At 46.9% G+C, this 24711-nt stretch overlaps 1 protein-coding gene across 1 annotated transcript in view; it reads right to left on the bottom strand.

The window, feature by feature from the left end:
• AFF3 (AF4/FMR2 family member 3) overlaps positions 1 to 24711 on the bottom strand; it is a 582836-nt gene that overhangs the window by 56575 nt on the left and 501550 nt on the right. Inside the window, exon 12 of the mRNA XM_027554698.1 lies at positions 2176 to 2362. Within this exon, the coding sequence (XP_027410499.1) occupies positions 2176 to 2362 (187 nt within the window). The remainder of the gene's footprint in view (positions 1 to 2175; positions 2363 to 24711) is intronic.

Below are 24711 nucleotides of genomic sequence, written 5' to 3' on the forward strand. Positions count from 1 at the left end.
TTAATGCTTCCTTCCCTCTTTTTAATGTTCATTCTGCAAACTCATTGTAATTCTTTTTTTTTTTTGATAAAATCTTTGGCCATGCCACATGGCTTGTGGGATCTTAGTTCCCCAATGAGACACCAAACCCACAATGTTCTTGGCAGTGAAAGCACGGAGTCCTAACCACTGGACCGCCAGGGAATTCCCTCTTTGTATTTCTGAAGGGTGTGTGTCTGTAGTCGTCTTGGGAAAAAATGTTAAAAAAAAAAAAACCAAGCCCCAAACCCCTTACTTTTATTCCAAGGAGTACATTCCTTTCCAGCAGAGAGAAGTCACATGCTCTGTGGCTACACCTGTCACTTCTGCACTCCCTCTGCAAGGAGAAGCCAGAAGTCGAAACCTACCCGTTGCCTCAGGCAACTTAAACTCTAAGGCCTGTGTTAGCAGCTTCCCCTCCTCCTCCTTCTCCTCCTCCTCGGCTGGGGGCTCTGATAGCTGCCGGAAGAAACGTCAAGTGCTTCCTTTCATCATCAAGGAGTTCAGGTCTTTGTAATTATTTCAGTGACATTTAGAGGGAGTCTGCTCAAAGCCCTTTATAACCGTGCTTCTCTGAGGCTGGTTTCAGCCTCATCTAGAAACTCCAGGAGTCACATTTCAACATGCAAATAATATTCAACATTCCTGAATTTAACCTTCAAAGTCACAAAGAGGCGGGGATGGGGGCTCTCATTCACAGACCCTGAGGCTTTTAATCCACCACCACTGTCCCCCCTCGGCCCTTTTAATGTCCCTGGAACCCAGTTTTTTCTACTACATATTCTGGAGGTTTTCAACAAATCAGATCACAAAGCTGGCTCTGAAGAAGCTTAGTTAATGCCTCTGTTTTGTTTTGTTTTTTGCTTGTTTGTTTCAAATTATTCTCATTAGAATATCAAGTCTGTGAAGACAGGAATCTTCTTTGTCAGATCATTGCTGTCTCCCAGGGCCAAGCGTATCTGTGGCAGAAACTCAATATTTGTTGAAAAACCATAAATGAACAGATGAATGAATGAAATAATGGAGAAGGAATAATTTAGCTTCTGGGGAAAGTCAGGGTTATAGCAACAGATAGCTTTTATAGGTTAATGTTGCTAAGGGCCTTCCCCTTACTTATACAGGGAGACAGACAGACAGATCAAGAGAGATGGAGGGAAAGAGAGACATAGGCACACAAACTGGAAATGTGAGGCTGGTTGGCCCTTAAAGGTGCTCTCCTCTCAGCACCAAGGTTTGGACATGTGGGTTTGGTTCATTTTAGAGCTTATTTAGAAATTTGGGCCCCAAAGTGGTACAGAGGATTGCAGGCAAAAAAAAAAAAAAAATCCTATGACCCTCAGTAACGTGAAATGTCTTTACACTTAAGAAGAAGCCTATGTTGTTCCTTCTTTAGAAATCAAAGTGTACCCTTACCAATCCAGAAACTGGACAAATGTGTTCTCAGTCCTCTCTCAAGGATCCATGCTCTGAGTTACTATTTAATTTTCCCCTTTAAAGTAGAAATAGCAATGGGTTTTATCGGGACCATATCATGTTTTTATATGAGGCACCTAAATCTTCCACATAGATACTCATCATACCTATAAAAGCTTTCATTATTATTTTCAGGTTCATGCTAATTTTTCTCTGTATATTTTCACAAAGAAAACACAGTTAAAAAGGTTTTATTTATACTTATAGCCCGTGTTCTTCTAATCTGTGACAAACTGCAACAAGGTAAGATTCTAGCCATGTCTAATCCACAAAACTCCTTTCTCCATGATTTACAGGGGCTCACACTTCAGGTTGGAGCTCCCCTATCTGCTTATTGCCTCGCTGACCCCAATCGTCAGGTTATTTCCAGTCAGTGATGTTTACAGCATGTTTGGAAAGTTCTGGAAGTCAAGATAGAGATTTTGGACTGTAAGAGATGAAGTTTCTAGATCTCAAAGGAAGCTCTCTAGCTAGGAGCACTTTGAGGAGGAGGTTGGGGGAAATGAGCCCAAATCAATCCTGGCAGGCTGCCTGGGAGCGGTGGCCTATACGGGTCACAGCAGCTTGCAGGCCATGGAGAGTGGGGGAGTGGGAGGTGTGAGAACCACACTGGGAGGAGGACTGACTGTGCTCCCCAGGGGAGAAGCAGGCAGGGGAGGCCCCCGGAGGCCCGCAGGTACTCACCTCGGGACTGGAGTAGTGGGGAGGCTTGCTGCCCTCGCTCTCGCTGGAACTGCTCTCTGTCTCCGAGTCGGACCCCGAGCTGCTCTCCGAGTCGCTGGAGGAGCTGCTCCCACTGCTGCTGCTGCCGCTGCTGCTGCCCTTGCTCGAGGGTGCGGAGGCCCTGCAGTCGGCCGGCTGGAGTCCGGCACTGCCCACCCGCGAGGAAAGAGAGGGAAGGGAAGCCGAGTGAGCAAACACGGAAGCGCCGCTGAGCGGGCTGGCGGGCACCGGAGGCGCGCAGCCAGCACATCTGCCAGCCGTCACCTGGATGGAGCTGGCAGACCCACCAGCAAGGTCACAGCAGGCTCCTGGTTAAGACAATGGGGCACAGAAATTAAACTGGGAGCGAAGGCTGCTGCCCCCTGGCCATCGGGCACCGGCTGGTGTGACTGGTCTATGTGACCATTTCAGAAAAGGAGGTGACGTCGCTGCAGGAGGACTGTCCCTGTTTTGCTGCTGTTTCTGGGAATGGCTTTTCAAATGCATCCCCGATTCCAATCATTGACCAAAAAAGCCAGGAAATCCAAAATGCTTGAAATATTTTGCAAAGAACGAAAAGGTCTGTTTGCTTTATTTTAGGAAGTGGGCTGTGAGGAAGGGCACAGTGTCCTGCTCTGTGCTTGCATGGCCTGCTGGAAGGTTCCAGACACAGAGGGACGGACCAAGTTGTCTGGCTTCCTACCTCTCCCCACCCATAGCGTCCAGTGCTGTCGTCTTTACAGGACCTGGGTTGCTGTCTAAACAGTACTTTTCCTTTGAGCCTTTTATTAGAGAACAGGAGATCCCTCAGTCACACAGTTTTTATTTATTCTGACTTTAAAATTCAACTCCAGTGCAGTGGCATACAGCAATACCATTTCAAATTATACTCGATGTTCATATCCACGCTGAAATCTGCCAGGAAGTTCTATACTCAAATTAGAAACTCAAAGAGAACAGCAAACATGGATACTCCTCCTGGCAATTAATTAACCACAAAAATGCAAATAACATGCATCCACCCAAACAGTGAGCCATAGAAGTTCTGGTACTCACAAAATAGCCAACATCTTCAGTGTCCGTTATTAATTGCATTGAAACACACCTGACTCTGTCCTTTTTGAGGTCAAACTCTAAACGCAGAAAATGCAGTGACTACTTTTTTAATGTTAAGTCAGCACATATTGGCTTGCTTTTCCCTCTTGTGACCACCATTTCAACAGGACTGCATGCAAGTGAGCTTGTCAGTTTATGGTCTCAAGCGCAAAAGCAGCCAGGGCAAGGTAAAGGACCCTTCCCACCTGCCCCTTAGATCTTTGACAAATGCTTTGCCGGGGGACAGATTCCCATTAATCCTCAGTGTAGGGGCCGGGGGAGGGGGCGAAAATGCTTTGGGATCTTGCTTTTCAGAAGAATGATAAGACAAGAAATGATCTTGCCGGATGGACCTACAAATCAAAGCACTGTTTTGAATTGCAGGTTTAAGGAAAAGCGGAGTTTGAGCATAACCTTCCCCAGTGGTTTTTATTTCTTCTGCCAGTGTCATGGTCTGTACCCAAACAGTCCGACAAAATTCTTCACCGTCAGGCAGCATCTGCAGCTTGACACCTTGCCTGAGCGAAAATGATTCCTTTCCCAGTCTGCTGTTTGTTCCGGGGTTGAGTGAGGACTCCTAGATCTTTAGACAGAGGCTGGGAAGGGGTGGTTAGCGATCTAAGAGTTATAATATTTTTTTCTTCCCTTATGAACTAAAATCCACTCTTCCTAGGGGCCGAGTCAAAGTGACCACTGTCAATGGAATCATAAAGAAAAGGCTCCACTATCAATAGAATCATGAAGAAAAGGTTGTTAGATCCTGAACTGAACATGAACGTTTGGGATCCATGTTAACGGTTTGTCAGCAGGTCCCCAAAACACTGGGGAAAAACCACAAAAAGACAAAAACCTTCCCCAACCCAAACCAACACAAACCCAAACCTAAAAACTCCCCAAAGCCAAAGAACACACGTTGGAGGAAAGAGATCTGTCTGCCTGCCACACTCTGGAATGACATCTGCTGAAGTCCAGGAAATTAAGAGAAATAAAGAGCATTTTGATTGGTTTTATATGATGGTCAAAGACTTTGATCACCAAGCGGTACATTCTCCGGCTTTCATCCCCACAACAAAGGCTGCGTGAGGCTGGCGCTGGGTGCACCTGGTTGCTCTGTCTGCAGCAGAGGCAGCGACGTGTGTGCAGTTCCCTGGGGCCTGCACCGCAAGCTGACTGTCTTTTGAAGAGCGGCGCTTTAATTTCTGGGAAAATGTCCATTAAACAGTTACTGTGCCGCCTTTCTTTTATGACCGCTGTCCTGTCGTAATGAGACCCACTAGCCCAGGGAGACAGAGTCTCTGATCTGAATCAGATTGGCAGAAAAGCCTTAAGAGTTTTATGTTTTCCTTCCTTATATTAGGAAATTCACTTAAAATGACAGTTTTACTGGCATAACTATTATTTGCTTTTGAAACAGTTGGGAGAGCCAAGAATTTTAGGTTTTCTTCCTGCCTTGCTTTGAAGGGCTGTGAGGCTCTTGTTGCCTCTGGGGTCAGGACGGAATACATCCGTGTTTCCGTGGTCTGGGTAGAGACTGAGTGGCTTTTGATACGACAATCAATATCAAGGATGGAGGCAGGCCTGTCTGCAAGGGCTCTGGAGGCTTTGGTTGTTGGATTAACGTAACTGCCCTAACCTCTATAAAACCTGCTCCAGTAACTAGCCTTTTTGGGGGTCACTGGGGAACGCTGGTCATTTCAGACTCAGTGTAGTGACCGTCTTTGCCATGAGTAGAAGCCGCTGTGGCAGCCAGGGTGGCAGAATAAAGAAGCCAGGGATGGTCATCACAGCGGATGAGAACTAAGAGAAGGATGGTGGTGGTTTAGTCACTCAGTCGTGTCCGACTCTCGTGACCCCAAGGACTGTAGCCTGCTAGGCTCTTCTGTCCGTGGGATTCTCCAGGCAAGAATCCTGGCGTGCATTGCCATTTCCTTCTCCAGGGGATCTTCCTGATCCAGGAATCAAACCCAGGTCCCCTGCATTGCAGGCAGATACAAGAGAAGGATGGGCTTGCTTAAACCACAGAAGCTCTTTGGGGTAGTGGAATTAAGACGATGGAAAAAGACATATTGAGCATACCCTCCTGCAAGAAGACTTCAAGCTTTATATATTTAAAACTGCAAACTGCGAATTTTAGTGTGCTGACTAGTTGTCATGTTTCCATACTAAAGACATTAACAATTTTTTCAACTTAAGTTAAAAAGTAACTTTTTCCTGAAATGATAACATGGATTGACTGTCGTGATGACACAGCATTGGGCAGTTTTTAGGGGAGTTCTTGGACCCTATGCCATTTATGGATCACGGTGCCCTTGAAAACATGTGGACGTGAAGATATTATTGAGATCATGGAATAAAAGCCTTTGTGTCAACGAACTTCGCACAGTGCCTGGGACATAATAGGTGACCACATGTGATTATTTTTTGGGGCTCCAAAATCACTGCAGATGGTGACTGCAGCCATGAAATTAAAAGACGCTTACTACTTGGAAGGAAAGTTATGACCAACCTAGACAGCATATTCAAAAGCAGAGACATTACTTTGCCAACAAAGGTCCATCTAGTGAAGGCTATGGTTTTTCCAGTGGTCATGTATGGATGTGAGAGTTGGACTGTGAAGAAAGCTGAGCACTGAAGAATTGATGCTTTTGAAGTGTGGTGTTGGAGAAGACTCTTGAGAGTCCCTTGGAGTGCAGGGAGATCCAACCAGTCCATTCTGAAGGAGATCAGTCCTGGGTGTTCTTTGGAAGGACTGATGCTGAAGCTGAAACTCCAATACTTTGGCCACCTCATGCAAAGAGTTGACTCATTGGAAAAAACCCTGATGCTGGGAGGGATTGGGGGCAAAAGGAGAAGGGGACGACAGAGGATGAGATGGCTGGATGGCATCACCGACTCGACGGACATGAGTTTGGGTTAACTCCGGGAGTTGGCAACGGACAGGGAGGCCTGGCGTGCTGCGATTCATGGGGTCGCAAAGAGTCAGACACGACTGAGCGACTGAACTGAACCGAACTGTGATTACTGAATGAAAAAATAAATAATAAAAATAAGGATTTAACCTTTCAAAAAGGTTACAAACTCATTGGAAAACACCTTGATACTGGGAAAGACTGAGGCAAAGGAGAAGGGGGTGACAGAGGATGAGATGGTTGGATAGCATCACCATCATGGACATGAATTTGAGTAAACTCTGGGAGACAGTGAGGGACAGAAGAGCCTGGCATGCTGCAGTCCATGGGGTCACAAAGAGTCAGACATGACTTAGCAACCAAACAAGAGAAACAATCTCTCTTCTCTATTAAAAAAAAAAAAAAAAGATCACCAAAAACAAGTAAGGGGATTTCAGTCCCTCTCGTACTTTTCCAGTGTTAGTACCTCTCCTTGAAGAGAATGTTTTTAAACGTACTCAAAATTTCATGTGCTATGTAAGGTAAGCCCCGTTCTCCCCTGGATGGTTTATTTCCTTTTGGTATTTTTATTTCAAGAAATGTTTTGCCTGTTTTGTGAGTGGCCGAGACCAAATACCCATTTGGGAGTGTCTTAGCTTCGCTCTAAACAAATTGCTCGCCGTGCCCCTTCCTTTGGCTGCAGCGACTGAATCTGGCCTGGGCCGAGTCTGAGTACCAGTGGTCAGAGAAGAGATCTGGACCCCAGACGCCTAGATCTCACAGCACAGGCCCTCCTGCCAAGTGTACTGTGGGGCCTGGATAAATATCCAAGGTCGTTCATGAGCTTTGAACTAACAAGGAACGTGGAGGCTGGCTCTGTGCCTGGCGGGCACTGTGTGGGTCTCTGTGATGCCCAGCGTGCCGTTGAGATGGATTGAAGGATAATAGTTTAGGAGAGGTCCCTCTCCTTCTTACTCAGCACTCTGTATGAACTAACACATGCTTGCTCTCTAAACCATGATCAGTGGCCTGGCGTTGGTCCTCCTTTCCTGACGGTGTCTCTGAGGATACCAACTGATCTAAAACTATAACCACACTGTTGTTCAGTTGCTCCGTTGTACCTGACTCTTTTGCGACCCCATGGACTATAGCCTGCCCAGCTCCTCTGTCCTTGGGATTTCCCAGGCAAGAATACTGGAGTGGGTTGTCATTTCCTTCTCCAGGGGAATCTTCCTGACCCAGGGATGGAACCCGGTTCTCCTTCATTGGCAGCTGGTCTCTTTACCGCTGAGCCACCAGGGGAGGCTCCGATAACCACATTAGGAGATGTGACTGTGGAAAAGCTGGCACAGGAGGTTTGCTGTTGCTGGAATTATCCCCCAAAATATAAAACTGGCAGGACTGTTGGTCTTGGACTAAAAGTTTTTGTTAGCTCTGATGCTGGGAAAGATTGAAGGCAGGAGGAGAAGGGGATGACAGAGGATGAGGTGGTTGGATGGCATCACTGACTGGATGGTTATGAGTTTGAGCAAGCTCCGGGAGCTGGTGAAGGACAGGGAAGCCTGGCGTGCTGCAGTCCATGGGGTCACAAAGAGTCAGACATGACTGAGAGACTGAACAACAACAACAAAACTCTGTAATACCTCTAGGAATAAGTCTTGCATTAAACATGGTTTTTGAAGCTCTTCATGGTCTGACCTTAATTAAATTTCTGGCAATTCCTCAATGGGTCCACCCCCAAACCTAAGCTATAATAAATCTCATCACTTTGACCACCTGGGTACATTTGCATATGCTGTTTTCTGTGCAAGAAAGCCCTTTCTCCCTTTCTTTCTCTGGTTACCTCAAACTCACTCTCCAGGAATGAGTTGCAACATCTAAAAGTTCCAGATTGCCAGCTTCTCCCGCTGGTCCAGGCTATATGAGGAAACGTGAACACCCAGAAATCCCATGGACAGAGGAGCCTGGTGGCCTACGGTCCATGGGGTCACAAAGAGTTGCACAGGACTGAGCACTCACACAGGCACACACACTCGGGGAGCACACTGCCGTGTCTCTCCTCAGGCCCAAAGTTCTCGGCTGACCTGCCTTCTCTCCATCTTTCAGTCTTCTTATGATTTTTAAATATATACAACCTGAAGATTTTAGCTATTCTCTGCAAGAGGAATAGAGAGGAGTATATCAGCATCTTATTCCAGAATAGGAACCACTCAATTAACATTTGTCAAGTGGAAGCCAAGACATGGATACAACCTAAATGTCCATTAACGAAGGAGTGGATAAAGAAGATGTGGTACATGTATACAATGGAATGCTACTCAGCCATAAGAAGAGTGAAATAATGCCATTTGCAGCAACATGGACGGACCCAGAGATCATCATGCTGAGTGAAGTAAGTCAGACTAAGAAAGACAAATATCATATGATATTGCTTACATGTAGAATCTAAAAAAAATAAAAAGGTACATATGAACTTATTTACGATAAGAAACAGAGTCACACATGTAGGGAACAAAGGCGGAAGTTCCCTCCTATAGTTGCCAAGGAGGAATAAATTGGGAGATTGGGACTGACGTATACACATTACTATAAATAAAAGAGATAACTAATAAGGACCTACTGTACAGCACAAGGAACTCTACTCAATACTCTGGGAAAATATATGGGAAAAGAATCTAAAAAAGAGTGGATATATGTGTACGTATAACTGATTCACTTTACTGTACACCTGAAACTAACACAGCATTGTAAGTCAACTATACTCCAATAAAAATTAAGAACAGTATTTATCAAGTCAGAAGGAGCCCTCCCTCAGTACTTCCAGACTCCAGCACTGTTTAACTGTGTGAAACGCCGACGTAGGAGACCACCAGGCAGGTCTCCTCTGCAGTCACTGCCCACTCTATCACTCAGGCAAATGAGGCGTTCCTTAGTTGAGTCGAAAGACATTCACTGTGGAAATTAAGCTCTGACTTTAAAAGTCTGTGTACTAAAGCTAGAAAGAACACGTACGTGGATAGTCTTGTGAGAAAAATGACTCGAACTGAGATTGTAAAAATGTTAAGGATAAAAGGAGGGCGTGTCTTTAAGTTTATGTTCAGAGTAAACGGCATGCGGTAAAGGATGATCCTGTGTGACCTTTGCTGAGAATTCACTTGGCGCCAGGTGCTGCAGAGCTATAACGTGCGTGTGCGTGTGCGTGCGCCTGTGCGTGTGCGGGTGCGGGTGCGGGTGGTGCGTCTGCGTGTGCGTGTGCGTGTGTGTGCGCCTGTGCGTGTGCGGTTTGCGGAGGAGGGAGCTGACAGACACTTAGCCAGGCAGAGTGCCCGCCGCAGAGGAGTCGGTTTCTTTCAGCTTCTCCAGGGAAAGAAGTGAACCGCCAGAAACCGTGCATGCACGCGTGCCTGCCTAGTTGCTCAGTCACGTCTAACTCTTTGCAACCCCATGGACTGCAGCCCACCAAGCTCCTCAGTCCGTGGAATTCTCCAGGCAAGAACACTGGAGTGGGTTACTGTGCCCTCCTCCAGGGGATCTTTCTGACTCAGGGATCAAACCCACACCTCCTGTGTGTCCTGGATTGCAGGCGGATTCTTTACCCGGTGAGCCATCAGAGCTGTATAGAATCATAAAGTACGTGAAGTCAGCTATAGAAAAAACTGTAATGCAAGTCATGATACCACTTGTTGACAATGCAAAAACTGCATATTTTCCACTAATATACAAAATCAAACAAAGGAAAGTTCTACAAATAAATCAGAATGGAGCATGCAGACCCCAGGGGAGGACAATAGCCATACCCCCAAACAGGAACTCAGGTCTTAAGACCTGAGACCCTGGGGTTTTCTGTTACTTTATGCCTCTGTCTCTTTCTTAGAGGGTAGGTATTATTCTGTCTCTTTCTAGGTAGGGACGACCAAGTTCTTAATAAGGGACAGAGTTGAGATTCTACTTTAGAAAGCTATCCAATGAAAACAATCAGGGATATGTAAAACATGTATCTACAAGGATATATGCTCTTATGTTATTTGCAATGGGCTTCCCTGCTGGCTCAAATGGTAAAGAATATGTCTGTAATGCAAGAGACCTAGGTTCAATCCCTGGGCTGGCAAGATCCCCTGGAGAAGGAAATGGCAACCCACTCCAGTATTCTTGCCTGGAGAATCCCATGGACAGAGGAGGCTGGTGGACTACAGTCCTTAGGAAAGGATTTGTAAACAACCAAAATGCTCATAAACAGGAGACCAGTTAAATAAATAACTATACATTCTTATGAGGGAATGTAGTACTATGCAGTTATTCTAAACCTATTAGGGCAGAATATTTACTGCCATGAAAAATTCTCACTCTGAATTTGTGAGGCAATGGGCTTTCCAGTATGCCTATCATCTGAGGGCAGAGAAATGGACCAGGAACACCTACGTGTGTGCTAATCCTGCTTCTTCCCTTGGAAGACAGAATAGGGTTTTACTGACTCAGGGTTTTTAAGCTTAAGAATCAGAAGGTCCAGAGGGTCCTCTGGACCAGAGGGACAAGTGGGAACCAGAGGGTCCTACTTGTCTATAAACTGGTTCTGACACGGGAGTATTAAGAACACAGAATGTGTAAGTCTTTTTGATGGGGTTTGCGAAGCACTGAGACGTAAATACTTTGTTACAACCTCCAAGGGGCCTGGGGTCCACCTGTGTTAGCTGTGGGGCACCGCTTTCTCTGCTGTGTTGCTGAACTCTGCCAAATTAGTGAAGGCCATCATCTAACCTCATGTGATATATGTGCGTGGTCTTTCCTGGACAATCTGCTGGCTACAAAGTAGCATGATCGGAAGTACATAAAATATATACATATTCCATATACAGAGCAAAACACTGGAAGGATACATATTCAAATGTTAACTGTGGATATTTTCAGAAGGTGGAATTATGTGGATAAATATTTTTCGAACATTCCTATTTTTTCCAGTTCTTTATTTTTTCACCAATATAACATGTTTCCTTTTAAATGTCAATTACATTGTGGAACTTTATTCTACTACTATATTATTGAATTTAGCTTGCTAGTATTTTAGTTAGGATTTTGGGAGGACCTATATTTATAGGTGAACTTGACGTATATTTACATTTATCCATTTCATGTTTTGTGTTCCCTGGTAAAAAACCCTCCTGCAATGTGGGAGACCTGGGTTTGATCCCTGGGTTAGAAGATCCCCTGGAGGAGGGCATGGCGACCCACTCCAGTATTCTTGCCTGGAGAATCCCCATGGACAGAGGAGCCTGGCAGGCTACAGTCCATGGGGTCACAAAGAGTTGGTCACGACTGAGTGACTAAGCACAGCACCCAGCATTTCATATTTTGGGAACAATTTCTGGCAGATTTTGCAACATGGTGGTTTTAGCTTAAAAGAATATATTGCATAGTGTTTCACCTTTTATAGTGTCCTATCTATAGTAAAGCTTATATAGTATCAGAATTATTTGTTCCTTGAAATTTAGAACTTATCACTTGAAACTTACCACTTTTGTAATAACAAAAGTCTAAAAGGCGGTGCAGGGAGGCAGGTCTGTAAATATCACTGGGAAGCAGAGAAACATCTGCACCTCTTGTTTGAGTAACAGACAGGATTTAAGCTGGGAGACCTGGTGAGTTAGGGTCTTGGAGGACACTGGGCTTGCACCCTTGTGGAATGCTTCTCCAAAAGCCTGTTGGCTGGGCTAGACCATCCCTGAACCTTACAGCTAAGCAAAACCACCCTGAGGCTGCATTATCGTGCAGCCCTTGGCAGCATTTAAGAGACTTGCCCAGAAACTGCTGCCTTCTGGTGATGCAAACCTGCTTCCCTTTGAGTCAGGTGGGTGGTCCTGCCAGTGAAGCTGAGTTGAAAAACCTTTCTTGGCTCAGAGAGCATTTCAAAGCCAGGAACTCAACATCCTTCTCTTCACGATTGGGACTGGAGTTGCAATGCAGCAACAGCTCACTCTATGGGAAGCCAGAAAGACCCCCAAGCACAGTGCCTCCCCTGGCAGAGTTACTATCTGGATAAAAGTCCCATTTACATTTCATTAATTTTATTATTAATGTGAATATTATATTAATAAAATTAACATAATTTTAATACTATCTGCATAAAAGTCAGATACACAATGTGAAAACATTTTCCCCTCTGTGTGGGTACTCTTTTCCCTTTCTTGATGATATCGCTTGCAGCAAAACACTTTCAATTTGGATGTAGTTGATTAGCCTATTTTTTATCCTTACTTGACTATTTTTAATAATAGATGCTTCAGTGTATATGGTTTATTATATTTTTTCAAAGCATTTTCTTTTCAGATCCCTCCTCTGAGCCTCACGATAATCTACATAATAAAAGAGCCATCATGTCCACTTCACAGCACAGGTGTGGGGGAGAAGGAAGGCTTGGTGGAGAAGGAAGGGTGCCCCACAGATCCCAAACTCCTCAGGCTAACTTGCACTCTCTGAGGACCCAGACTTTCTCAGTGACTGCGTTAAACTATCAGCCTTTCTGGCCTCAGGCACATTAGGCACATCTAGAGAATTTTTACCATGTGAGGCAGAATACTGTGTAAACTTTAGAACTGGACAGACCCAGACAGACATCTGACCTCCTCTGCTTGCTCGCTGTGTGGCCTCGGGGAAGTTGCTGACCGTCTCTGAGCCTCTCAGCTGCCTCCCTCGATTAAGGGAGTAATAACAGCATTGGCCTCATAGGGTTGCTAGGTGGACTAGATGAGAACATGCTTGTAATGTTCTTAGCACAGTGCCAAGTATGTAACAAGTGCCCAATACCTAAGGTTAACAGTAGTCTCCTTTAATTTTTAATAACTCTCATACTTCTTCCAATATGGCAGCCCAAACAGATAGGAACTCCTCCAGTTTACTGGCATTCTTAACTCATATTACCCATCTGTGGTCACCTCATGGGATTATCAGATGTGCGATCAGGAAGGAACCTGGGAGATTAGCTACTGTCTCTCCAGAAAAAGAATGTCGAAGGTGATACAGCAAATGAGCTTTCCAACACTACTTCTTAGAGGTCTCCTATTTCCATAAACTTTGCTGTTTTAGTGCAGAGTTCCAGACAGCTAGGACCTTGAACAAGGTCAAAGGCAGCTCCCAAGGGAGGCTGGTGGGGCCCAGAGAGATTGGCAGCACCCAGTTGGAATCGAGTATGTCTCCTGAAAACCCTCCTCCTACCCTCATCTCCGTCTGAATACATCAATCCCATTTCTCTCCTGTGTTTAAAGCAAATAAACCAAGCGTCTTAATGTCAGCATGACGTGGTGTTTAATTTGCATCTCACCACGGAATACAAGACTTAAGAATGACAAGCACAAGCGATTTTCATGGAAACCAAATGACAGAATGTGAACCCAGACTTGTGGCTGTGCCCACTCAAGCTGTGATCTCATGAGCCGTTGTCAACCAGGCTGGATTTGCTCCCCAGATGAGGACTCTCAGGGCAAACGCATCAAGTATTATTCAGGTGTTTCTGCAGGAAGCGCTCTTCAGAAGGGCCTTTTGAAAGGCTGTGTAATAGCGCAGAGCTGACAGACCGTGTCTGGTGACAGGGAACATGGACAGCAATTAAAATAAGCAGAAGCCTAGCAAGGAAGGACATGTGGGCCTCACAGTAAGAAGCCCCCAAAGAGGGGAGTTTCCAGGACCGGCAAACTCAGAGACTCTGGGGCCTCAGCAGGGACTCAGTTTCCTTCCATATCCTCTCACTGCCATCCTTGACTTGAGCGTCTGCAGGCTGATGCTCCTCACTGCTCTCAGATGGCTGCTGCAGTCATCACACGTAGCTGCCCGCATCCAGGAAAAGGGAAGGGCCTATCTTATTTCCCTCATTGCACAGACTACCCCTCACGTCAAGCTGGCTTGAACTGCATCAGGTGACCATGGCTAAACCAGTTCCACAGTAAGGGTAAGATCACAAAGATTGGGTTGGACCGATCAACAGACATTTCTTAGGGCTGGCGCCTAACCCACTTCCCCTGAAGAACCTGCGGCTCAGTGTAAGGTGAAGTTGAATAGAGGGTTCTCTTTGTAAGGAAGTGAAGACCATCATCCAGAATGCCTGCACTATCCGTGTGATCCTAACTTCCCAGATACCTGCCACATGTCCATCAAGGTGAGCTTGATGGATCAGTCCCGTTGAGGTTCAGGGGGAGTGGGGCAGCCTGGAAACCTGCAATCCTGGGTCATAGTCATTCCCTGGAGGTCTCCACCTCCCCATCGATTAAGACATGGGCTTGGATCAGATGATATCTAAGGTTCCTCTCACTACTAATATTCTCTGATAAATCTATCAATCAAAAATCCAATGATCCTCATTTTAGCTACTTATCGTGAGAAATGCCTAATAAAATTCTAATGAGATGACATGCTCCTTTCTGGGCTTCCTAGGTGGCATTAATGGTAAAGAAGCCACCAAGCCACCCGCCAATGCAGGAGATGAAAGAGAAGCAGGTTGGATCCCTGGGTGGGAAAGATCCCCTGGAGTAGGAAATGGCAACCCACTCCAGTATTCTTGCCTGGAAAATTCCATGGGCAGAAGAGCATGGCTGGCTACAGTCCATGGAGCCACAAAGAGTCAGACATGACTGAGCAACGGAGCACACACATGTTCATTTCTATGGAATTCTTTGCCTTTCCCTCATTCAGGATGATGCGCCATGGGAGGGTGAGAGAAAATTAGAGAACACGGGCCCCCAAAGCCATGATGACTTATTACAGTGAGTTAGTCCTGAGTGGACTCTAATATGCTGTCCCTGTGTTTTCTTCCTGAAGATGCATGGAGGTGTCTATATAATGTTTGAGCACATGTTAAACACCTGCCTCGACAAGCCCAGGTGATCACATGCATTCTCTTGACAACTATGTACTGAGCCTCTGATACGTTAGATGCTGTGCTGGGGGCGAGAGATTTCTTAGCTTGCTGTGTGTTGACTTCCAAGATGAGCTGAAGGCATTACCTGCCTGAATCCAGTCACATCCAGAGCATCTTCCTTTTGTTTTAGGTCAGCAGGGTTCCTCTGCCATTTAGAATTTGCCAGGCTCCTTCCTCGCACTGTGGGTCTGTACCCACACCTGTCTGGCATTGTTCTGAGCGTGGTGGGGGCAAAATGCACCATGCAAATCCACACCCTCTGATTTGGAGGGCCCAGAACAAGGTTTCACGGAGAAGGCAATGGCACCCCACTCCAGTACTCTTGCCTGGAAGATCCCATGGATGGAGGAGCCTGGTAGGCTGTAGTCCATGGGGTTGCTAAGAGTCGGACACGACTGAGCAACTTCCCTTTCACTTTTCACTTTCATGCATCGGAGAAGGAAATGGCAATCCACTCCAGTGTTCTTGCCTGGAGAATCCCAGGGACGGGGGAGCCTGGTGGGCTGCCGTCTATGGGGTCGCACAGAGTCAGACACGACTGAAGTGACTTAGCAATAGCAGCAGCAGAACAAGGTTCCAAACAAGACAGTGTATGTCAAGTGTGGAATTGTGTGATAAAATCCTTAGGGCTGAGAGTTGAGGGACCAGGGGAACAGGGAGGGCCAGAGTTTTCGGCGGGGGGGGGGGGCTCCCCAGAGGAGTAGGAGCTAAGCTGAGTGCTGAACACAAGGTGGGATTTATCTTCTAGAGTAGAGATGGGGCAAGCCTTGGGCAAGGGGGTCGAAGAATGGGTGGGAAGCCAAGGCCGGCGGGACCCATCAGGGCGGTTATGCAGGGTGAAGAGAAACAGGCTCAGACCGGAGGCGGTACTATTTATCCTTCCTCCTAGTCTCCAGAGTCTGGTATCAAGTAGCCCTTTAATTAATTACTTAATTTACTTTGGTCCCAGGGGCCCGCGCCTATGATCCTGTGTCTTTCTGGATAATTGGGATCGGTGAGCAGGTTCCCGCGAACGCAGGAGCAGGAGCCCTGTGGCTTGCGCATGCGCAGTTCGCTTTCGCGAGCCTTTCCCCAGGTATCTGGGTTCTCTAGCACCACATGGACAAGATGGGCTCCTCCCATCAAGCCTGGTTCTGCAGATCTCCGCACTCTAGCCCTTCTATTTAGGCACACGAATGATGATGAACAGAGCTGGAAATACAGACAGGGACTGACGGATTTCCTGGACTGCGTGAAATGAAATTCTGTAAGCAAATGTTCTATGTCATTTAAAAGAGCAAGGCTATTCTGAGTGGGATGCTCTTGAAAAAAACGCTGGACCAGGGCTCTCCAGCCTCACTCCGGTGCAGCCGCAGCTAGGGGCGGGGACATATAAATAGGGAGGTGGGCTCCTCTCCAAGCACCTTTACAGTGTGGCCCTACAGATATACTTTTCAGAGGCTGTGCCCCCAAGAGAACACTGAGGGAGACCTCATGGCAGAAAGCAACCCCCACGGACAGAGGCAGAGAATGAGAGAGACCCAGCTAGGGGGAACACCAAAAAGACATTCCAGTCGAGGAAAGACATGTACACATTGGTATATCTAAAACGGATAACCAGAAAGGACCCACTATAGGACGGGACCCCGTATAGCACGGGAAGTCTGCTCACATGGGAGCTCTGCTCAATATTCTGTAATAAACTAAATGGGAAAAGCATCTGAAAAAGAATAGATACATGTATATGTATAACTGCATTACTAACTGTTCATCTGAAACTAACACAACAGTGTTAATCAACTATGCTCCGACACAAAATACAAATTAAAAGAAAATACAATTTTTAAATGGCCAAAACAAACAAAGATGTTCAGGCCATGCCTTTGTCTCTTTAAGGTTAGCTGAACAATGAAAGGCAGTTTCATTGCCATGTTGATCAAAGAGGGAGAACAGTGGAAGGGGTAGGTAAGAAAAGGAAAGGGGAATGAAATAAACTAGAATGTGGGCAATCTATTATAACTTTATTTGCTTTATCATTCCCGAGTATGGCTTCCCAGACAGTGCAGTGCTAAAGAACCCTCCTGCCAATGCAGGAAACATGGATTTGATCCTTGGCTGGGGAAGATGCCCTGGAGGAGGGCATGGCAACCTACTCCAGTATTTTTGCCTGAAGAATCCCATGGACAGAGGAGCCTGGCAGGCTACAGTCTGTGGGGTCACAAAAGAATAGGACACGACTGGACGACTGAGCATGCACACACGCATGCACAGTGCCAAGTAAGTCCTGTGACTCTCCAGCGCCGTCCTGGAGGAGAAAGTGAGCAGTCCCTCTCCCCGGATGTGCAGCCCGCTGACGGGAAGAGCATCCCCAAACATCGCACCACAGGCCAATCAAACTTTCTAGTCCCTGCCCGATGAGATGATTTGTTCTGGGAGGGCCTGAATGGGCCTGTGCATCAGCCGTGGATGAGCCAGGCCTGCAGGGCCGCAGCGTGTCCTTTCCCTGGACACCAGGATGGAGGCTGGAGGTGCACTCCGGGCCCCAGCTCGGCTCTGGTGAAAGGCAGAGAGCCTGTCGCTTGTCCAGGGGAACGGCTCCTGCCAGCAGGGAGCTCCTGCTTCAGACCCATGTGTCTCCTTGATCAGAACCACTCTGCCTCAAAGGCTGTCTCACTTTTCTTTTCCCAGTGAAGGAAAAAGGAGCAAGGGGGATCATAGGAGGCAGGAGGAAGGTCTGGCCTCGGAGCTCGGCTGGCAGCGTGCACCTTGCACGAGTCCAGGGAGCAGAGTGCATTTGGAGCCTCGGAGTCACCCGAAGGAACACTCCCCACAAGGATCTTAAGTTAAAAGATGGGACTTGCCTTATGTCCATAAGGCCAGTGACCTGGCATCCCCAGGCCCTGGAGCCAGGACCTGCCACTTTATTTGCAGGGGCTCACTGCGAAACAAGTATGTGAGCCTCTTATTCAGGAGGCAGGAATCTAGTGTCATCACACCACCAAGATACAGCGCCCCTCTTTTCTTCTGTGGCCTCTCAATGGGCCACAGCATTTTTTCTTTGCTATTTCACACCATGCTCTCTGAGCCCTGGGGTACTTGTGGGGTTAATATAAGACCAGGCACTGGGCGTCTTATCAGGTGGTGCCCTGGCTCAGGGGTTGTGACCTCCAAAGTATTGTGGCCTTTGCACCAGGGTGCATGAGGCAATGGGGTCAGGTTGGGGGAGAGGGTTGACCCTGAACAGCTGCCCACTGAACAGACCCCAATGCTGCCAGCTTGGGGTGGAAAGGGCTTTGCAGTGCCCCAGGCGTGCTGCCCTCCCGACCCAGCTGTGTCCATGCCCTGCTGGTGGGTATGAGATGGCAGCAGTAACTGTGCGGAGTGGAGGGGGAACATTAGGTGGGACCAAGGGAGGCAGGCTCTGAGAGCCCATCACAGGGAGGTGGTCTACCCAGAGCCTAGGGCTCCAAGCCCCTGCTGCACGCCCCAGGTCCCACTGGACTTTGCTTACAAAACACAGATTCGAGGAACAAACTTAAGAATTTCAGGGGGACAACTGCAGAGCATTAAACCAAGTGTGGGCAGTCTGAGCATGGGGCTGTACGACACTGCACGGTCAGCAGCCCATGAAGCTGCTCCTGCTTAGAATGCAGGTTTCCTCCACCTCTGTCCTCCTCTGAAACACAGTGCTCAATGCATAGGCTATCTTCCGGCTCCTGTCGGGGGGTGGGGGCAGATCCTGCCTGTGATCTACCGGTAACCGATCTGCTCGAATGCCCCTACTTAGCTCACTGCTGTAAAGGTGGAAGAAAATTCTGCACACTATTTCCAGGTAACCAAGGTGGTGACAGCTTTGGAAGCTCAGAGGAGGCTCTGCAGAGAAAGGATTTTAAATAAGTTGGAGTCCCATGTAATTAAAATAATCTCGAATTAAAATTGCCACTTCAGTAATTGCTTTTATATTACAATATTTACTACCATTGCCGTTGTGTAACTTATCTCATTAATTACCTCTGGAAGAAAGTTAGGCAATGAATAATTAATGAGATGTGATAACCGAGGGAGTAATAGGGCTTAAGACACAGAGCTTGGAAGTGCCACCTGCACGTGGTCCCATTAACGAGAACCTCGTAGCCGGAAGGGCACAAGCTGGCAGGGGATGCTGTGTGCCCATCCCCCGGAGTTCTTCCAGGTCAGCACAGAAATCTCTGGGGCTTCCTCCCAGACGTGGAAACAGGTCAGGAATTCTCCTCGGTGGCAGCAAGAGAAAGCTTCCGCTTTATTGAAAACAGACAGTCCTTGGCACAGATAACTCAGCAAAATATAAATCAGAAATGGCACCAAAGGGTCAGCACAGTGCTGAGGCAGCAGTCCGTGCCTTCTGTAAAGGGGAGCCTGATGTTTTCCACCAGGACATGGACGGCGGGCAGGGGATGCGGAGGGAGTAGGAGTGCAGTCAGGTGCCTTTGATCTGCAAGTGGTACCCACCCCCTCCCCCCCACACGGAGTTCCAAATAGGCCAACACTTGCTCCAAGGACGACACTCTCTGCAGGCGCAAAGACACACAATCGTCCAGAAAATCAAACAGAATCCTTGTGCACTGTCCTACTGGGAGTGAGGTACTTATTCTATTGTCTGAAAAGAGAGAAAATTAGTTTTCAAAGAAGCACTCTTGGAGAGTGAGACAGAATTGTGATTTAAGCTGCACTGATAGTTTGTATACACATGGCCCTCTAAGATCTGGACATTTTCTGATGTAATTTCCAATGAAGATCAGATAGTTTCACAGATTACTTTTTAGATGGACTTTTGATCAAGATATGCTGTCTGTAGGGTTGCCAGATAAAATACAGGGCACCCTCTGAAATTTGAATTTCAGATAAACAATGAATAATATGCAATATTAGGGATATACTTGGAGAAGGCAATGGCACCCCACTCCAGTATTCTTGCCTGGAATATCCCATGGACAGAAGAGCCTGGTAGGCTGCAGTTCATGGGGTCTCGAAGAGTCAGACACGACTGAGCAACTTCACTTTCACTTTTCACTTTCATGCATTGGAGAAGGAAATGGCAACCCACTCCAGTGTTCTTGCCTGGAGAATCCCAGGGACGGGGGAGCCTGGTGGGCTGCCGTCTCAGGGGTCGCACAGAGTTGGACACAGCTGAAGTGACTTAGCAGCAGCAGCAGCAGGGATATACTTATCCCAAAGTTTTTCCTGTATCTTTATTTGCTAAATCTGGCAGCCTAAGGTTTGTGATCTCTCTAATCCACCCATTATAGAAACGTGTGGTGTCAAGCACGGAGGAAACACTCCTGGAAGGTTTGTGAATGAATGCATGGTCTGGTATGTCTGGCAAACAGCATCACCATTAAGTAACATGCAGGGACTTCCTGCTCGAAGTTGTGCATAGTGTCTTCTGGGTTATTTGACAGGATCCGAGATGGAATAACATGTGAGAAGATTAATTATAGTTAATCATAGATTGGGAAGTCTGAGGATCTGGGAGTTCATATTTCAAGTTGCCTAAACTGTATTTTAAGATCAATGTAATACAACCGACATTTTCACAGAAGCACAGTATCAGTGAAAAAAAATGTTGCCATATCAGTAAACAAAGGGTGTTACAGCCATCAAGCCATCACATTAGAGCTGTTTCAACCACCCAGAGAGTGCCTCCCGAGGAGACTCAGGATGAGAAAACGCAGGATACTGGCTCCAGTTAGCTGAGGTGCACGTCAAAGGAATGATTTCGATGAGCCCCTGACTCTTGTATTTTGCCAAGAATACAAAAGTGCTAAGTTCTTTAACTTGAGATATCTGGTTTTCTTTAATTAAAACAGTAATCTCTTGAAGTTCTGACTACCTGGTCTTTGTTGCAAAAATTCCTGTATATCCTGGCTCCTCCCTTAGCCCTTTGGAGCAGTCCCTTAGAGCTATCTGAGATGCTGTGTCCCGGGCTTAAGTCCTCAGTTTTGTCCACTGAATAAAACATAATTCTCAACTTTAAGTTGGGCACTGATTTTTAGTTGACCATAGTTTTAGTAGACCATAGAAAAAAAATAATATGGAGAAGGCAGTGGCACCTCACTCCAGTACTCTTGCCTGGAAAAATCTCATGGATGGAGGAGCCTGGTGGGCTGCAGTCCATGGGGTCGCTAGGAGTTGGACATGACTGAGCGACTTCACTTTCACTTTTCACTCTCACGCATTGGAGAAGGAAATGGCAACCCACTCCACTGTTCTTGCCTGGAGAATCCCAGGGACGGGGGAGCCTGGTGGGCTGCCGTCTATGGGGTCGCAGAGAGTCAGACATGACTGAAGTGACTTAGCAGCAGCAGCAGCAGTCAGAAAATAAAAGGATGATACCATCTGTGTCTATTTCAAAGTCACAAAATTCAGAGTTAAAATGTTGCCTTTTAAAGCTTTTGAATGAGCTGAAAGGGATGAAAAGTAAGCCTTATGTAACCACTTTCTCAGTGAAACAAAATTTGTTTACATCTCCACAACTGCAACACTGCCAGCTAAGGTAGAAACCAAATGTGGCCATAGTTAGAGATTAGAATTTCTATAAAAAGAAAATGTATTGAACTGGTTTCCAGAGCAGGTGTAGAGAGTGTCCACACCCCAGGGCCTTCAGCACATCCTGACTGTCGGGGTTCCACCTGCCCTGAGCTGTGTGCTGCTGCGCTTGGTGATAATGTTGGAGTAAATAAGTACCTGCCCTCCTTGGGCTGTTTCACACAAAGAAAGTGGGGACTTTAAAGCTAGAGCTGATTTTCCAAGCTTGTGCTCGCTGTTGTTTCCACTTTTAATCTCATGCCACAGGCAAGGTAGAAAAGTCCTCGGAAAGGAATTCTACTCCTTCAGGTCTTATTGGACCTTCCTGCTGCCCTGGATGGGCTTCCCTGTTGGCTCAGATAATAAAGAATTTGCCTGCAATGCAGGAGACCGGGGTTCAGTTTCTGGGTTGGGAAGATTCCCTGGAGAAGGGAATGGCTATTCACTCTAGATTTCTTGCCTGGAAGAAGTCCATGAACAGAGGAGCCTGGTGGGCTACAGTTCATGGGGGCGCAAAGAGCTGGACATGACTGAGTGACTAACACCATCCTGGATGACGCTTACCCTTTTTAGAACATGTAGGGAGGATGGAGAGGTAGGTGAGGTCTTCAGCACACACCAAGTTTCATTCCAGATTCCTCTTAGGGAGCTGCTCACGAGGCCAAGTGACCCAGCCCCTCAGAAACTCTACCCTTGTGAGGGGTGAACTCATTAAAACCTGAGTTTCCTGGAGAAGCCTGCCTTGACTAGGGTTCTAGCATTAAGACTGCCAACAGGGACTTCCCTGGTGGCCTGGTGGTGAAGACTCCACACTCCCAACGCAGGGGACTCGGGTTGGATCCCTGGTCAGGGAACTAGATCCCGCGTGCCAAAACTGAAGATCCTACACGCTGTAATGAAGGTTCCATTTGCCACAACTGAGGCCCGGTACAGCCAAATTAAAAAACAAAAACGAAAACTTCCAACAGATGGTCTTCCTCAGAAAGCTAACAGCGGAGCTACCGTGAGGATGCACTGCACGAAGCTTGAAAGGAGAAGGTTAACAAGTAACGTGTTAAATAGTAACTGAAGTCACAGCCATGGTGACAGCAAATGGAAGATGAACTGTAGTGACCACCATCTGCTGGTGTTCAAACACCTGTCATGGAACCAAAGAGAAGATTTCAAACACCATCGTCATACTTCCCTCCAGAAGTTTATCAGCTAATGAGGAGATGAGGCCCGTGGAGGATGGTGGCCTGGGGAGAATCAATGGGGCACTCTCACACGGGAGTGACACAGCAAGAAGTTTATCAGCTAATGAGGAGATGAGGCCCGTGGAGGATGGTGGCCTGGGGAGAATCAATGGGGCACTCTCACACAGGAGTGACACAGCAGAGGGACCCAGACCTTGAAGGAGCACCAGTCCTGGGCTCCCCTCATGGAAGGGCTGACTTTTTAGGGGACCCAGGGTTTCTTCTTTTAATTTCAATTTGCTTGCTTCTTGGAAGAAGAGTTATGACCAACCAAGACAGCATATTGAAAAGCAAAGACATCACGTTGCCAACAAAGGTCCACAGAGTCAAAGCTATGGTTTTTCCAGTAGTCATGAATAGATGTGTGAGTTAGACCAGAAAGAAGGCTGAGTGCCGAAGAATTGATGCTTTCGAACTGTGGTGCTGGAGAAGATTCTTGAGAGTCCCTTGGACTGCAAAGAGATCAAAATAGTCAATCCTAAAGGAAATCAACCCTGAATATTCCTTGGAAAGACTGATGATGAAGCTAAAGCTCTAACACTTTGGTCACTTGATTTGAAGAGCTATCATTGGGAAAGACCCTGATGCTGGGAAAGGTTGAGGGCAGGTGGAGAAGGGGGTGACAGAGGATGAGGTGGTTGGATGGCACCATTGACTCAATGGTCATGAGTTTGAGCAATCTCCAGGAGATGGTGAAGGACAGGGAAGCCTGGCGTGCTGCAGTCCATGGAGTCACAAAGAGGAGGACATGACTGATTGACTGAATAACAACAACAACAGCGTTTCATCAGGGATGGCAGAGCGGAAATGCAGGAGGGCATTTCAGAAGGCAGCAGCCACAGCTAAGTCTGGAGGACAGGGGAGGCCTGTGGGGTGATGTAGGCCATGGAGGAGGGCTCAGTCCAGGGGCGAAGGCCCCTGGGGGTGGCCTGGCCTGGTTGTCTGAGCTTCTTCCTTGGCCCCCTGATTAGCATTCTAGAAACTGCAGGGAGCCTTCTTTCCCAAAGAACTGCAGCCTCAAGTCAATGAAAGGATGAAGTTAGATTTCCCCTCACTGGTGGCCTGATTCTCGTGTGAACTGCTGCCTATCACCACCCATTCCAAACAAATGTCCTTTCAACTCTTCCCCATCTGCCTTCATAACCAGAGCTCTTAATCTATAGTTGGAAATGAATGGTTTATGTCGAAAATGTTTCCTAACACGGACACATATTCAGAATTAGTTATAATTAGTGTGGATATATAGTTTATGGTTTAAACCAGGATAATTTGCTTTTTTAAAAAAAAAATTGGTAAAATACACATAAAAATAAAATTCACCATCCTAGTCATTTTAAAATGTACAGTTCAGTGGCAGTAAGTATATTTGTATTGCCTTGCTAACATCACCACCATCCATCTACTAAACTCTTTTCATCTTACAAAACTGAACCTCCATTCCTGTTAAACACTAGCTCTCCATCTCCCACTCTTGTAGCCCCTGGCAACCCCCATTCTGCTTTCTGTCTGGATTTGACCACTCTAGATACTTCATCGGAGAAGGCAATGGCACCCCACTCCAGTACTCTTGCCTGGAGAATCCCATGGATGGAGGAGCCTGGTGGGCTACAGTCCATGGAGTCGCTGAGAGTCGGACACGACTGAACAACTTCACTTTTACTTTTCACTCTTATGCATTGGAGAAGGAAATGGCAACCCACTCCAGTGTTCTTGCCTTGAGAATCCCAGGGACAGGGGAGCCTGGTGGGCTGCCGTCTGTGGGGTCGCACAGAGTCGGACACGACTGAAGCGACTTAGCAGCAGCAGATACTTCATACGAGTGGAATGACACAGTTTTTATTTTTTTGGAACTTGT

The sequence above is a fragment of the Bos indicus x Bos taurus genome, chromosome 11 (assembly GCF_003369695.1).
Source record: "Bos indicus x Bos taurus breed Angus x Brahman F1 hybrid chromosome 11, Bos_hybrid_MaternalHap_v2.0, whole genome shotgun sequence".
Taxonomy (NCBI): Eukaryota; Metazoa; Chordata; class Mammalia; order Artiodactyla; family Bovidae; genus Bos; species Bos indicus x Bos taurus.